The sequence below is a fragment of the Macrobrachium nipponense genome, chromosome 29, assembly GCF_015104395.2.
Source record: "Macrobrachium nipponense isolate FS-2020 chromosome 29, ASM1510439v2, whole genome shotgun sequence".
Taxonomy (NCBI): Eukaryota; Metazoa; Arthropoda; class Malacostraca; order Decapoda; family Palaemonidae; genus Macrobrachium; species Macrobrachium nipponense.
Window position 1 is genome coordinate 47662531 of NC_061092.1, and position 17412 is coordinate 47679942.

At 40.6% G+C, this 17412-nt stretch overlaps 1 protein-coding gene across 8 annotated transcripts in view; it reads left to right on the forward strand.

Annotated features, from left to right (window-relative positions):
- The window catches only part of LOC135206265 (progestin and adipoQ receptor family member 3-like), a 169239-nt gene that overhangs the window by 63290 nt on the left and 88537 nt on the right, over window positions 1-17412 (forward strand). For all 8 annotated transcript variants that reach the window (XR_010312715.1, XR_010312714.1, XR_010312716.1 and 5 more), the window contains exon 6: window positions 9049-9172. Coding sequence is in view for 5 of the 8 variants with exons in the window: in XM_064237681.1 (XP_064093751.1) it covers window positions 9049-9172 (124 nt within the window). In the remaining 3 variants the exon portion in view is untranslated. The remainder of the gene's footprint in view (window positions 1-9048; window positions 9173-17412) is intronic.

Genomic DNA, 17412 nt, shown 5'->3' on the forward strand with positions numbered 1-17412 from the left:
GAACATTCTAGTATAGTGCCAGTGGATGATGCCTCACCGAGGACAGTATCTGAGCATCTGTTGGCACTGGTTACCCCTCCTGCTCCTTGCTTGTCAACTGGACAGTCGGTGTTTGAGTCTGTAGAGACTCAGAGTAAAGTGAGGGCTCCTGTGTCAGTGTCAGTGTATCCAGTGCCTATCAAAAGTTCTTCTAGGCCTAAGAAGCATTCAAAGTGCCCATTGGCGAATATTCCTTCTTCAGTTCAGCCATCTCATGAGTCCCTGTCGTCGATAGAGCGCCCATCGTCACCACAAGAGCTCCCATTGGCGCCCAAGTTTGCATAAGCATCCTTCGGCGCCTCAGTTCCCTTTGGCGCATCAGACTCCCTCAATGAGTTCTTTTTTTGCTCCTCAGCTGCCGGGACTTGCAGCTCCTGCAGTAACTCCATTTCCTTCAGCAATTCAAACTTCTGTTGATCCTTCTATGGTGGATATTCAATAGAAACTTGATAGGATTTAGAGTCTTTTTCAGAAACCTCTAGCACCTGCCTATCTCTTCAGAAGAAGAAGTAGAGGAAGAAGTAAATAAGGAAACCCTGACAGCATATTTGTCTTTGTTTCAATATCTGCCAGCAAATTTTCCTGGTTTCTTTTTACCATCAGTGCCAGCCTCCCTGACTTATATTTACAAGATGGATAACTAGGTAGAAGGTACCTCCAAGCTTGCAAAGTTAGTCTTTTCTGTATCAGCAAAGAAGGCTTTGAAAGAAATGAAGTTGTGGCTCTCAGAAAAGAGAGAGCAAGGGAAAGTCAACTTACGTTTCCCTCCTTCTAAGCTGTCTACTATGAGGCATCATTCATATGAGACAAGGGAAGCTCTGGCCCTGGGAGTATCTGCCTCCTCCCAGGGCAACTTCTCCAGTCTTATTGATTCCTCCAGGTCAACCTCCAACTCAGCCAAAATGATTTTTTCGTCTTCAGAACTGGCTTACCTTCTGAAAAACAATTTCCGTGTTTTGGAGGTTATGAGTTTTTTTAGACTGGTGTGTAGGAGCTTTAGCTACTAGATTAAGGAGTGTGCTGCCATCTTGGAGGACTCAGTATCTTTGCTTGAAGCTTGGAGTTTTTCTTGCCCTGATAATGGCATTATGGATGGGTGTCTTGAATTAGGATTGCTATTCACCTTAGGCATCCTCAAGAAGAGGAAGTTTTGGTGCTCCTTTAATACTGAAGGAGTGACCCCCTCCCAGAGATCTGCTCTTCTGTTCTCGCTGCTTGATTGCAGATTTCTTTTGATCTTCAGAAGATATCCACTCAAGATCTTTTGGCGCAGTCTGTTAAATGCCCTAGGGGGCATTTAACATTTAGCAGGGGTTTTCAACCATTTTCTCCCCCTGTACCCTTTCAGGCATTTGTAATGTCAGTAATGTACCCCCTTCAGTATGTATAATGTGGAAAACAAAACCGTCTCAGAAAAACTTTCCTTTGTGTATATATTTGTAAGCACTGTACAGAGGGAAAGTAAGTATATAACTTTCCAGACATAACCAATAATATTGTAAACGTAATGAATTCCATAAAAAAATTAAGACAATTTTTTATAATTATTTACCTCTGGCTATGCAGTAAATTTTCTAGGTTATGGTACTGAGCTGCAAAATAAAATACATTATTACATCAGCTGCCAAGGAAGTTAATGAAATGGCTGAAACTGATTTTCGTTAACTATCCTAGTTAGCCGAGGAGCAGTTTTTGCTAAAGCACATCAAAGGTTGGCATATACATATTCATTCAAGACCCAAGGGGAATGCGTACCCCCTGACAGATTCTTGGCTCTCACCCAAGAAGTGACATCCCTGTTAGAAAAGAGGGCGATAGAAGTAGTAGAGGATCCCCACTCAAAAGGTTTTTACAACTGTCTTTTTGTGGTCCCCAAGGTCTTGGACGTGAGCTCCTTGAACTTGTTCATATCAAAGACTAAGTTGTAAATGGAAACAAATCAGACAGTATTGTCGTCAATTCGTCAAGGAGACTGGATGATCTTGACTGATATGGAGGATGCATACTTCCATATACCTATTCACCCAGAATTGAGCAAGTTCCTGAGATTCATTTTCCAGAACAGAATTTACCAGTTCAGGGCTCTGTGCTTTGGCCTTTCCACAGCTCCCCAGGTGTTTACCCGTGTCCTAGCCCCTGTGGCAAAGTGGCTACACCTAATAGGGGTGAAGATCTCTCTATCTCGATGACTGGCTTGTTTGCTCTCAGACAAAGTTTAAATGTACAGATGACTTGCAGAAAACCCTGACATTAGCCGGAGAACTGGGTCTTCTAATAAATTTAGAGAAGTCTCAAATACTCCCTTCTCAAGAGATAGTATACAGGCAGTCCCCGGGTTACGACGGGGGTTCCATTCTTGAGACGCGTCGTAAGCCGAAAATCGTTGTAAGCCAGAACATCATCAAAAATCCTAAGAAAACTTTACTTTTAATGCTTTGGGTGCATTGAAAACTATGTAAACTGCATTCTTATGGCATTTTTCATAAAAAAACCCTTCAAATATTGATTATTTTGCATTTTTGGTGTCATATTTCATCTGCCAGATGAGCGTTGTAGGCGTCGTAACCCTGGAACATGCGTCGTAACCCTGGAAATAATGTCTGACGAATATAATTGAAAAGCGTTGTAACCTCGGAATGTCGTAAGCCGAGACCGTCGTAACCCGGGGACTGTCTACATTTGGGGATGAGGATCAATTCTAGCTTTTTAGGCTTTTCCCACCCCCACAACGATCAACACCTTCCCTTAGAAAATAAAGAAATTTCTCTTAATTTCCTTTAGTCTTGCCCGGCGAAGGATTGGATGAGCCCCTTTGGGGACTCTCCCATCCACTGAATAATTCGTAATTCTGTGGCGGTTGCATATGAGAAACCTGCAATTTTTCCTGTGAATCAACTGGAATTGGAAGAAGCACCAAGATTCCTTTGTGTTCCCAGCAACAGCAGGGATAAAGGAGTACCTGGTTTGATGGAATTCAAGAGCAAGACTTTCAGAAGGGAAATCTCTTTCCTCTGGGCCCTGACCTAGTGTTTTATGCTGACGCCTCAGGCCTAGCTTGGGGAGCTCTCCTGGGATACAAGGAAGTCTCAGGAGTTTGGACTGTGGAACAAAAGCGCTAGCACATAAATGTAAAGGAATTAGTAACTATCCACTGGGGATTGAAATCCTTTTCTACAGAAATTAGCAACAAAGTAATAACAGTCCACTCGTAGAACACAACAGCTCTGTCCTATACACGCTGTCCCCAGGTTACGACGGGGGTTCCATTCTTGAGACGTGTCGTAAGCCAAAAATAGTCGTAAGCCGGAACATTGTCAAAAATCATAAGAAAACCTTACTTTTAATGCTTTGGGTGCATTAAAAACTATATAATCTGCATTCTTATTGCGTTTTTCATAAAAAAATCCTTCAAATATTGATTATTTTGCATTCTTGGTGTCATATTTCTTCTGTCAGATCGGCGTTGAAGGCATCGTAACCCTGGAAATAATTTCTGATGACTATAATTGAAAAGCGCCTTAACCTCGGAACGTCGTAAGCCGAGCCCGTTGTAACCCGGGGTCCGCATGTATAAGAAAACAGGAGGGTATGCACTCGTTCACTCTGTGCTAGACATCACGTCAGAATTGTACGTCAATTTTAATGAGGTTTATTCAAGGAAAATTCAATGTGTTAGCTGATGAACTGAGCCACCGGAAGGAAATTCTCTCCACAGAGAGGATGCTAGATCCTCTAGTGTGTCTCAACCTTTGGAAGTTGTGGGGCAAACCGATACTGGACCTTTTTGCCATAGCCAAGAATCATCACCTCCCCTTTACTGCTCACCATCCCCGAATCCTCTCGCATGGGCAACAGATGTAATGCTGATAAACTGGTCAGACGAGGACCTATACACCTTTTCTCCATTCAGGATGCTGAGAGAGGTCATCAACAAGTTCCAGTCTCATCAAAACCTCACGCCGACACTAATTGTGCCTTACTAGCTGGCTCAGGAGTGGTATACGGATCTTTTAGAATTACTCAGAGACTTTCCAAGACTGTTACCACAAAAGACCAGTCTGCTGCGACAACCCCATTTCAGACAGTTTCACTCTCGCTCTGACGACATTCAGACTGTCGTGAGACTCCTGTGAGCGAAAGGGTTTTCAAGACCAGCTGCAAAAACCATTGCACATTGCAGAAGACTGTCTTCCAGTAATGTGCAGTGGTCCCCCCGTATTTGTGGGGGATGCATTTCACACCCCCCCCACAAATAGTTGGAACCCCTGTAAAAATGCTTAAAGCCTTCTATTTTGTTTGTTAAAACTCAAGAAAAACCCACACAAAATTTTTACACTGGTTTTTTTTTTTAAACTTTTAAACGCCGACTGGACGTATTGTACGTCGACTAAAATTGTCTGTCGGGTGCCAAGTGGACGTACAATATGTCTACTACAAAAAGTTTTTTTAAATATTCACGGAAAAATAGTTATAGGCCTAGTTTGCGAAAGATTTTAAATCACGCCCCTTGAGGGATGCTGGGAGTTCTTGGATCACACTGTTGTTTTGTTTACAAGCGTTACCCAGCCGCGCATGTATGAATTTCTTTCTTCTCGCACTACAAAGCATCAGCGGCGCATTGTCGGAGAGCGATTTCTTGACGTATTCGTGTTTTGCAGAACTTTTGCAAGTGTTAGCATATTTGTTAGTATTAATGTATGATATTCAATCATTTACCTTCATTTTACAACAAACGGGAAGTCTCTAGCACAGTATTTTGATTTATGGTGAATTTTTGAACAAAACTTTTTCCTTCCCTCTGCGCACGGTAACTCTGCTGAAAATCTCAGAATTTCTCTAGTCACGTTGTCATAATTTTTGCACCATTTTCTATTAGGCCTTACATAAAGTGGTATGCATGAAAATGTGCACAATTTCATGTAGAATACAACAAAAAATAACTCATGGTTGTAGCTTTTATCAGTTTTGAAATATTTTCATGTAAATCACGATGAGTGCCAAAATTTAAACCTACGGTCAACTTTGACTTGACCGAAATGGTTGAAAAATGCAATTTTAAGCTAAAACCCTTACATTCTAGTAACATTCAATCATTCACCTTCATTTTGCAACAAACGGAAAGTCTCTAGCACCATATTTCGATTTATGGTGAATTTTTGATAAAAACTTTTTCCTTCCCTCCTTGCGCGGTAACTGTTGAAAATATCAGAATTTCTTTAGTCACCTTGTAATTTTTGCACCGTTTCCTATTAGGCCTTACATAAAGTGTTATACATGAAAATGTGCACAATTTCATGTAGAATACAAAAAAAATAACTCATGGTTGTAGCTTTTATCAGTTTTGAAATATATTTTCATATAAATCACGATAAGTGCCAAAATTTAAACCTGTGGTCAACTTTTGACTCAACCAAAATGGTAGAAAAATGCAATTGTAAGCTAAAACTCTAACATTCTAGTAACATTCAATCATTTACCTTCATTTTGCAACAAGCGGGACATCTCTAGCACAATATTTCGATTTATGGCGAATTTTTGAAAAAAACTTTTTCCTTTCCTCCATGCGCGGTAACTCTGCTGAAAATCTCAGAATTTCTTGTCACCTTGTCGTAATTTTTGCAACATTTTATATTAAGCCTTACATAAAGTGTTATACATGAAAATGTGTGCAATATCATGTAGGATACAACAAAAAATAACTCATGGTTGTGGCTTTTATCATTTTTGAAATATGTATTTTCATATAAATCACGATAAATAGAAAAATTCGACCTTTGGTCAACTTTAACTCAACCGAAATGGTTGAAAACTGCAATTGTAAGCTAAAAAACTTACAGTCTAGTAATATTCAATCAATTACCTTCATTTTGCAACAAACAGAAAGTCTCTAGCACAATATTTCGATTTATGGTGAATTTTTGAAAAAAACTTTTTAATGTCCGCGCATTATGAATTCACGTATCATTTTGTGTTAATATTTTCTCTGTGTTGCTTTGATCATTTTACAATTTGTTATATACCAAAATCATCATAATTTACTGTACAATACAACAAAAAAGAAAATGACTCATTAGCTTTAACCGTTTTGCTCACAACGCAATTTGTATACAATTATATATAACAAAATTTCGTTCTGTCATATATTCCAATATTTATATATGATAATATTTTTTTCATTTCTGATGGTTGCATACTAAATTTCAGGCAATAGCAAAACAGGAGCCAAAAATGAACTCTTAATCTTAAAAACTAAGCGTGCTGTGAATTTTTGAAAACACTTTTTCCGCTTCGGCAATAACTCCCGAACGCCGCTGGCATACGGCAGACACTTTTGTAAATATAAAGGCTCAGTGTTTAAGGGTTAATAGTTTTATCACAAAAAGTGCATTTTATAAGGAAATTATTTGTGGATATTTCTCATAGAAAAAATTGCGAATAGGCAAATTTTCCGCGTGAGAAATCCGTGAATGCATGAGTGCAAACCCGGAGAACGTGAATACGGGGGGTCCACTGTATATCTATATTTGAGATCCTCAAGGGGCTTGTCTACATTCACTATTAAAGAATGCAAAGCTATGCTAAACTCTGTATTTAAGCATAGGGCTATGGACCTCTCTGCCAACAAAGACCTCTCAGATCTGATGAAATCTTTGGACACGACCAAGCAGAAAGAGAGTAAAGTTTTATCTTGGAACCTGGATGTGGTACTTCAATGGCTCTCAGAGTCACATTTTGAGCCTCTTCATTTTGCATCTTTCAGAGACCTCACAAGGAAAACCCTATTTCTAATTGCCTTATCCACTGCCAAAAGAGAGTTAGTGAATTGCACGCAATGGATAAGGTCAGCATTTCTCAAGGTAATACTGTATGTTCATTCACTACAGGTTTCCTAGCTTTTTCCTTCATAATTAAAAATCTTTCAGATTTAATAGGCCCAGGAGAAGAAGAAAGGACCTTATGTCCAGTCAGAGCCTTAAAGTATTATCTTTGTTATACGAAGGACATTCGTGGCAATTCTGATCACTTGTGGTGTTCAGTTAAAAACCCTTCACGACCCCTTTTCAAAAACGCATTGTCATTTTTTCTGAGGGACCTCATAGTGGAAGCTTACTCACAGATTAATGATTCCGACCTTAATACTGTGAAAGTGAAACCTCATGAAGTGAGAGCTGTCGCTGCTAGTATCTCTTTTAAACATAATCGCTCTCTGGCGTCGATAGTTCAAGCAACATATTGGAAATGCAAGTCACTGTTTGCGTCCCATTACTTACGCGATACAAAAATTGCAGTACCTTAGGTCTGTTTTTAATGGCTGGTGCGGTGTTAGGTGAGGGTGTATAGGAAGTTTTTTTTTTCCTACCCTTTGCTCTCTTCTCCTTGATAAACGTTGTCGAGTCACTAGTACCTGGTGGTACTAGTTACTTGGAGTACCCACAGTCCTATTTAATGGTTGTAGTGTTGGTATTTAATTTTTGGTGTTAGCAGTTGTAATTACTCTGGTGTTTTTTATATATTTTGGTAATTAGCCCTGGGCAGGGGGATTGTATTGTGTATCCTTGCCTGCCACGGACTTTCCTTAGCTGCAACTTATCTCACTGTAGTAGAGGATGACCCCTGGCTATACTGCCATGTCTCTACAAGTTAAGATGAGTGCCATCCAGAAGCAGTAATTATCTGGGCAGCTCTCTTAACAGATAAGGACCCAACAAGCATTTTAACCAAATTCTAGCAATAATGAAATTCTATGTACACTGACCAAATGATTACATAATCAGAGCCCTCCCTCCTCCCCTCACATGGAAGAAGGGCATAAAACAACTGTTTGTTTATTGAGTCGGTTCCATGCTTCCTTGGTGGTGGCGGGGTAGTCGCTTGACCAAAAACATTAGAGCGCTACCGTGAATTTCAAATTCTAGCTGCCACAGCGTAGTGAGCTATAGCTAAGTACAGGCAGTCCCTGGTTATCGACTGGGGTTCTGTTCTCAGTGGGGTACTGATAAGCGAAAACCGCCATTAACCAAAACTGTGATTTATGGCTTGATTTATGGCGCTAAGATTTGGTTAATGGTGCCTCTGTTAGGTATTTATGGTGCCATAACTCTATTGTCAGCACCTCATGGCACCAATAATTGAAACTTTGCCCATTATGGCATCATACCTCTATTATCAGCACCTTATGGCACCTATAACTGAAACTTGGCTCGTTATGTTGCCATAAATAACCGATTTTATGGCACTAGACAAGAGCCATAAAACTGGATTGCCATTAACCGAGTCTGCCGATAACCAGGGGACTGCCTGTAATCACTTGGTAAGTACTATATATAAAATTTCCTTTTATCATAAAACTATCATTTTACCCCATAGGGGGTTAGTGTTTTCAGTGTTCTTCATGCAGTGCACTGTCAGCATTACTTAAGATACTTGCAGGTCCCTTTAGCCCCTAGCTGCAAACCCTTTAATTCCTTTTACTCTACTTCTGTTCATATTTTCATTCTTCAATCTTACTTTCCATCCACTCCTAACAGTTGTTTCAAAGCTCAACTATGAGGTTTTCCTCCTGTTACACTTTTCAAACCTTTTCACAGTCAAATTCCATTTCAGGGCCGAGTGACCTGATAGATCCAGCACTTGGCCTTTAAATTCTCAGAAACCTTTTAGAACATTGGAAGAATGAAGGTGTTCCTGTAAAAATTGAGATCAGCATTTATAGATACATATTAATTTTTAGTGAAGTAAAGTTTTTTCTTTAAATAAAACAAATGCATTTTAGAGCAAATTTTATATTTTGTGGTAATATCAGACTTTTTCTCATCTGATTTGGAAATGCAATTTCATTGCCAGTTGCCCTTTAAAGACAATGACTTTTTTTCTTATTGTGAATAAAATATGGCCAATCCTATGAAAAAGAGGAGTTGCTGTGAATTTTTCTTATGTGCGTAAGTTCTTCTGTTATATCATTTCCACAACATGTATCTTTGTGAATCTGGAACTAGTAAAATATTTCAGGTTCATGGGAGCAGAATGGGAATGGGCTCGAGTTGCACTCTTTACTGGTTGGGCTGCTTCTGGCGTATTACCTACTTTGCACTGGCTCTATCTTTACTATGGGGCTGATAGCAACATAGTTTCGGTTAGTACAGTTTCATTTTGTTCTTAGGTTGGTAGTGAAAAGTCTGAAATTGTAAATTTCTATTAAATAGGTTCCTTCTTGGTGAGTCTCCAGTTAACCTTGCTTTTGTGTCCCATAAGGAGTTAGTGTTGTCATGCACCTCACGGGGTGCACTGTAGGCATTACTAAAGGTTCTTTGCAGCATCCCTTCAACACCTAGTAACCCTTTTCATTCTTTTTACACTAACTACATTCATAGTATTTTCTTCCATCTTGTTATCCACCCTCTCCTAACAATTATTTCATAGTGCAACTGCAAGGTTTTCCTCCTGTTGCACCTTTCAAACCTACCTACTCTCAGTTTCCTTTCCAGTGCTGAATGACTTCATAGATCCCAGTGCTTGGACTTTGGCCTAAAAACTATTCCATATTCCATTCCATTCCTTGCTTTTATGAGAATGCCATGAGTTTTCATATAATATATTAATTTCTGATTTACTCTGCATTCTTTTATACATACTTGAGCTGTACAGTAGTAGACATCTCTGACTAGCAAGTCTTAATCATGCATTAGATCGAGTGGAAATTTTTTTATGAATTGGTTTTTAAGGTATTATGCAATTAAGTTTGTTCCCACACGATATACAAACCCTTGGTCCTTTACAATAGGAATTACAAGCGACGTAGCTTGGATTACGCTTATTAAAACCTTTAACAAGGTGGTTAGGATCAACTACCACCCAATAGGCGGGGAGACCTGCCTGCCCAGATGTAAACGCTCCAATTTACATGCGGCCATCTTCAAGAGAAGACTTATGGTTGTGAGCTCTTGCCGACTGTTCGTTAATCACGATTTCCCTGTGGGATCTTTCTTTTATTGTTTCTGAAATATTTTTAATATACTGTTTGATATTAATAATTAATTGGTATTAACCCTTTAATGCCGATTGGACGTATTAAACGTCAACGAAAATTGTCTGTCGGGTGCTGATTGGGCGTATGGTACGTCAACGAAAACATTTTTTTTTAATTCGCGGAAAAATAGTTATAGGCCTACTAGGCAAAAACTTTTGAATCACGCGCCTTGGGGGATGCTGGGGGCTCATGGATCAAGGTGTTGTTTTGTTTACAATCGTTACGCAGGTGCGCAAGCGCGAATTTCTTTTTCTCGCACTAAAAATTATCAGCGACACATCTCAGAAATTATTTCGTCACTGACATAATTTTTGCACCATTTTATATTAGCTGTTACATAAAGTTTTATATATGAAAAAGTGTGCAATTTCATGTAGAATACAACTAAGACAGCTCATGGTTGTAGCTTTTATCAGTTTTGAAATATTTTCATATAAATAAAGATAAGTGCCAAACTTTCAACCTTCGGTCAACTTTGACTCTACCAAAATGGTAGAAAAACGCAATTGTAAGCTAAAACTCTTATATTCTAGTAATATTCAATCATTTACCTTTATTTTGCAAGAAATTGTAAGTCTCTAGCACAATATTTCGATTTATGGTGAATTTATGAACAAAAAAACATTTTCCTTACGTCTGCGTGGGAACTCTTTCGAAAAAAATCTGAAATTTTTTCATCCGATTGTTGTAATGTTTGCACCATTTTAAATTAGCCGTTACATAAAGTTTTATATATGAAAATGTGTGCAATTTCATGTAGAATACAACCAAAAACAACCCATGGTTGTAGCTTTTATCAGTTTTGAAATATTTTCATATAACAATGTGCCAAAATTTCAACCTTCGGTCAATTTTAACTCGACCGAAATGGTCGAAAAACGCAATTGCAAGCTAAAACTATTACATTCTAGTAATATTCAATCATTTACCTTTATTTTGCAACAAATTGGAAGTCTCTAACACAATATTTTGATTTATGGTGAATTTATGAAATAAACTTTTTCCTTATGTACGCGCGGTAACTCTTCCGAAAAAATCATAAATTTTTTCGTCCGATTGTCGTAATGATTGCACCATTTTAAATTAGCCATTACATAAAGTTTGATATATGAAAATGTGTGCAATTTCATGTAAAATACAAAAATAAACAACCTATGGTTGTAGCTTTTATCAGTTTTGAAATATTTTCATATAAATAACTATAAATAGAAAAAATTCGTCCTTCGGTCAACTTTAACTCGACCGAAATGGTAAAAAACTGCAATTGTAAGCTACATCACTTACAGTCTACTAATATTCAATCAATTACCTTCATTTTGCAACAAACGGAAAGTCTCTAGCACAATATTTTGATTTATGGTGAATTTTTGAAAACAGCTTTTTTTTATGTCTGCACATTACGAATTCATGCACCATTTTGTGATAATATTTTCTCTGTGTTGCCTTGATCGTTTTACAATGTGTTAAATACCAAGATCATCGCAATTTAGTGTACAATACAACGAAAAAAAAATTAACTCGTTAGCTTTAACCGTTTTGCTCACAGCGCGATTTGAATACAATTATATATGAAATTTTGTTTTTGCACTATCATATATCCTATTATTTATATGTGATAATGATATTTTTTTCATTTCTGATAGTTTCATACTAAACTTCACGCAATGACAAAGAAAGGAGCAAAAAATGAACTCTTAATCTTGAAAATTAAGCGTGCTGTAATTTTTTGAAAAAAAACATTTTTTCCGCTTCGGCGCTCACTCCCAGACCCGGCCGGCATACGGGAGACGATTTCTATTATACCCCTTCGGCGTTAAAGGGTTAATGCCTCCGAAAGTTATATTCTTCACTGCTTTTTGTATGAGTTATGATTTTGCATTCATTTAAAAAAGGCCCTGAGGTCTGACTTATGATCTTGCAGTTCTTAGACTCAATCAATGTGTCAGAGGCAGGGCACTTCTCCTCACTCTTTTGACCAGGAGGAATTGCCCAGGTGTTCTGAATTCCAGTCAGTTCTAGAGACTCACTCAGATTCCTCCATCCAACCAGTGAGTCTTCCTATTGTAAAGGACTGAGGGTTTGTATATTGTGTATGAACAAATCACAATTTTTTAAAGTAAATTGTATTTTTCCTAATTATACAAACCTGAGGTCCTTTACACTAATTGCTCACCTCATGCCACCCCTCAATTTGAATCATGGACTGAGAGTAAATTGAAGTGTTTATGTCCAGTCTGGCGGGTCTCCCAGTGATAGTTACTGTCTAACCACCTTGTAAAAGATTTTAACAGCCATAATCCCAGCTACGCTGCTTGTAATTCCTATTTTAAAGGACCTCAGATTTGTATAGTTAGGAAAAATACAATTTGCTTTCAAAAAATTGTTCAAAAATTGTGATTTCATACAATCAACTTACCTGTCAGATATATACTTAGCTAAGACTCCGTCGTCCCCGACAGAAATTCAAATTTCGCGCCACTCGCTACAGGTAGGTCATGTGATCTACCGGCCTGCCCTGGGCGGCAGGACTAGGAACCATTCCCGTTTTCTATCATATTTTCTCTGTCGCCGGTGGTATCAACATTGTTGTTTTTACCTCCTGACTTAGATTCTTATTTCAACCTTTTGATCATCGTTTCTTGGCTTTTTGGTGACGTATCTGGATCGTGGTTTTTGGCATTCACTACTGTGGACTGAATTTGGACTTGCTTTTTTATTTTTCTCAGTATGTCTGACTCAAATGTGAGTGTGAGAATGTGTGTGAATGTAGGCTGCAGGGTGAGGATACCGAAGGCTTCGGTTGATCCTCACACTGTATGTCGTAAGTGTAGGGGGTTTGAATGTTCTACTAATACCTGTCATGAATGTGAGGGGTTAAATGCAGAAGAATGGAAGACTCTAACTTCTTATTTGAGGAAGTTAGAGAGGGATAGGGTTAGATGTTTGAAGAGTGTGAGTAGAAGGCCTATTGAGCCTTTTATTGACCCTATATCTAACCTTGATGATTTTGATTCTCCCTCTACGTCGAATTCACAAGCTTTACTTTCAGAATCGGCCTCTGAAATCGCCGATTTGAAGGCTACTATCCATAAGATGAAGTCCAAAATGGCGGTCTTACAAGGTAAGGATAGTGAAAGTGAAATGTTCAGTGAAGTGAGTGCTCCTAGTGTTGTGGATTGGGGGCGTTTGATAGTCCCTGCGACGCTCCCAGGCCTAGACCTCTTCCAAGCTCCCATGCCAGAGGAGAAGGAAATGTCGAAAGCCTTAAGGAGGTCGTGGGGAATCCCCAACGGTCAGACGTCCTTCAGCAGGCTCTGTTTCGCTTCAGGCTGCTCAGGGCCGCTATAGAAAAAAGCGTCCTGCGAGAGTGTTTCTCTTCCTCTCCCTCTCCTTCACCTAAACGAGGTGGTAAGGATTCGGACCTTTCTAGGCCACTGAAACGGCATTTGAGAGAACCTGATTTGAATTCAAGCCCGGAGCGCTTCTCAGAGAAGCTCCCTCTTCTATCAAAAGGCGAGGTTGCATACAACGTCTCCCTACATGGACGTAGCGGGACCGCTTGCCTTCGACTTCTCCCCCCATTGAAGATGACGTGGGAGAAGCTTCAAGGAAAATTCTCCTTGCTGTACAAGAACAGCTAGCCTCATTGGTGGGAGTTTTGGCGAGAGATCCTCCTCGTAAGAAGGACGTTTCTCTTCTGATCAAAAAGTCTCGTCCTCTCTCTCCTGCCAAACGCGAGGCGTCTTTCAGACATGAAGCTTCGTCTTCCAAACATGCTGAAGAAATTTTGCTTTCTAGATCGAGATCGAGAGAGCCATATTTCAGAGACGTGACGCCAGATAGACATGAGGCGTCTTACAAGCGCGAGGCGTCATACAGAGCGTCATATAAGCGCGAGGCGTCAGCCAAGGTTTTGGCGCCAGCCAGGACGCCAGTTGAGAGCGAGACAGACGTCTTCCAGGCGCGAGGCGTCATCCAGACGTCAGGAGTCAGCCAAGCGCGAGGCGTCAGCCAGGACGCTCGGCGGAGAGAGGCCGCATCCAAGCGCGAGGCGTCATCCTTTTATGGGGAGAAGCCTAGGCTTTTGGCGCCACCCAAGAGGGAAGCTTCTCACAAAGCTCAAACTTTGAAAAGGAGGGATTTTCATTCCCTTAGTCCCTCTCCTATCAGGAGTTTGTCTCCCCCAGAGGAAAGACGTCCTGATTTGTCTACGGAGTCTCCTCTAGACCCCGAGTTGGAGGAAAACTCGGAAGACGAGTATCGTGGAAGAGAAGGACTATCAAGCTTCAAAGTCTGGACAGCCCTGCTTCTTGAAGAATACGGAGACGCTTTAACCCCTGCCGCTCCTCCTTCTCCGCGCTCTCTGTTCTCGAGCGCAAAGGCGAAGAAGTCCTCATCTTTTCTAAGAATGAAGCCCACCATTTCTATGAAGAGGGCTCTTCAGTCTTTGAATTCGTGGATGGATTCGAAGAAGGAGTTGGTCAGAACGGTCTTCTGCATGCCCCCAGCGAGACTCGCTGGTAAACGGGGCATTTGGTATCAGACGGGAGAGAATATGGGTATTTCTGGGCTCAGCCGTGTCGCTCCGTGAAATGTGTCCTCTTTAGCACTATTTCTAGTAAAATATTGCTATGATACCAGAGAACTGCTAAATTGGACATGTCAGAAGTCTCTGACTCGCTCACCTAAATAAAAGGTGTCGGTATAGAACTGGGGCGAGTGTTAAACACTACCACAGCAACCCCTCCAATTAGCCTTTTCCTCATCAAAAGACCTGAAAAAAACGGGGAGCCGACCTATAGGTCACACCCCAGCTACCCTGTTGAAGGGGACTGCGGCGTCATTCTTATCGATAGCCTCCAGCGTTACACGCTTGTTTATAGCTATCTGTTCTTTTATTGTTTCTTTATTCTTTTTCGTTATGGATCGCCAATCTGCCTCTTCACCCAAGTTAAGTACTGGTTCGCCTTTTTCTATATTTAGGGAGTGATTTTGGCCTTTCGTTTTTGCCTTTATTTAGGATTTTTGTTAGGCGTCTCCTCCCGTAGCGAGCGGTAGCGAGCCGCCATTACGTCGTTCCTTTGTTTTGTACCAATTTCGAGTGGGCTTCTTTCAGTACCTATATATTTATATACTCGTAACTTATAATATTTTCAGTATATATTTTCAGTATATATTTTATTTATGTCTTGGGTGGCAGTTGCTTTGTCGATCTTGTTTGATCTACGTTTATTATTTTCATGATTCCTGTTTTTCAAGGGTCGGCGTTCGTGCACGTTTCTTGGTTTCGTGCTTCGATGTTTTATCTACCGTTCCCCCCTCCCCCCCTTTCCCCCCTTTTATTTTAGTTTGGTATTTTCCATTCAAGAATTCCCCCTTTTTCTTTTCGTGAGCTTACCGTTTGTTTTCGTTTTGTCGGTAAGCAAGTAATTTTTCCTTGTTGCGCCCACTCTCTCGAGTGGCCTCCATTGCGTTTTATATTTTTTCGCCCCTTATTTTCATTACCCCTGTTAAAGCATGTTTTTTTCCCTTAGCTTTAAGTAATGATTTTATTTGTGCTATGTATATTTGGGTGTTCGGTCGGCAGCTAGCCTTCATAGGCTTTGCCTGCGTTTTCCTCGTGATCCTTTATTCACGAGGATTCGCTGGTCACGTGATCGTCCCCCCTTCAGCCCTCCCTCCCTCCCCCTCTCATGGGACTCCCCGTAGTTGGGTGCCCCTCTCGTTGTTTTGTCGCTGACGGCCGGTCCACCAGCGGAGGGGGAGGTGTAGTGGGTCTCCCAGGACCTTGGGCTGGAGAGTGTCGCTTCTTAGCCGACCGCCTCCGGAGTTGTTGGTCGCACTGCGTTTCAGCCTCGGCTTCCGTGGATTGTTGCGCTCTGCTTCTTTTCACTCCCGGAGCTTACATCCACCCGCCGAAAAACATTCCCTCTCCGCATAAGGCGGATTTAGATTCCGGCCTCTCCCGGAGTCATTGAGGGTTATGTTTACGGAAGTTACTCCTCCGTAGGCGGAGATATTATATTTGTTATTTTAGTTTTTATTTTATTACCATATTTTTATTTTTATTTTTATTTTTAGTTTCTTTTTTGCCACGGAAACTTGCGAGTTCATGTGGCCCTGTCCCGGGTTACTCCGTGTACCCCCCTCTCCGGGTCATACAGCTCCGGGTATACAACTCCGGGTGGTTTTTTTCCTTACACAGTCCCCGGGACGTTAACATATGAATATATATATACCCTTTCTTTTCTTTATAGCCCGGAATGCCCTGGCACAAAAAAAAAAAAGAAAGAAAAAGAAAGAAATATATTCCATTATCCTATTAAGTGTGTGCAAGTTGTTTCTTAATTATATTTTACATTGCACTTACAGGCCTCTCAGTGTCTGGTTGCCGGCTGTAGTGCTGCTCTGCAAGATCCGTGCGGCCATGAAGTTTGTCGGGGCCACGCCCCCTGTGCAGTGCTGCTTCCTGATTCCGTGGTCTAGCATCATGAAAACTGTTTTGCCTGCTACGACTTGGTACATCAGGCTACCTCTTCGGTAAGTTACCGCACCTGCTGGTTCTATGTTTATTGAAAAAAAAAAAAAAAAAAAAAAAAAATATGAAATGAAATAAATTAATGAACAATTAAATTTCTTTAAATTAAATTATCATTGATTATTCAATAATTATAGAATATGTTCAAGGAATTTACTTGGTATTGACACATTCCTTGCATTACAGGCTGAGAAGTCTATTTAAGGATGCTGCACTCTCCGCCCTCAAGATCTGGGTTGGAGGGTTTGGACGGAACGTAGGGAAGGCTAAGCCGTATATTCTGTCCCGAGATATGGCGACTTTGCTCTTCCCAGCCGGGAAATCTGCCGGATACGTCGATCCAAAAGTAGCGGCACCGATTATCAAATCAATCCAAGACTCAGTTATTGAACAGCAAGAGGCGGAATTGCCGGACCTTGGACTAGAGGAAGTCTCACTTGAAGTGGTTTGAGGATTTGCCCGTTACACTAGACACGGGTACAGGTAAACAGTGTTAATGAGGCTAGCTTAGTTAGTCACCGGGATCTTTCCTTGAGTGACTCTGATTCTTCCTCTCCTTCTACTTCCAATTCCTTCATGGTTTCACAGGAGGTTTGCCCCCTCCCAGGTTGCACTCCTTCTCTGTGATTCCTAAACTAAAGAAAAACCTCCGCGGGTAAAACCTTGCTTAAAGGCAGATCAGAGACAATGCCAAGGCCTGGGCAGTCACCAGAGGTTCATACACATATCAAAACTAAAATAAAGTCGCTTTCCAAACCTTCAATCCCAAGGTCTCAAGGAGGGAATTCTTCCTATTGCCCTACCAGTC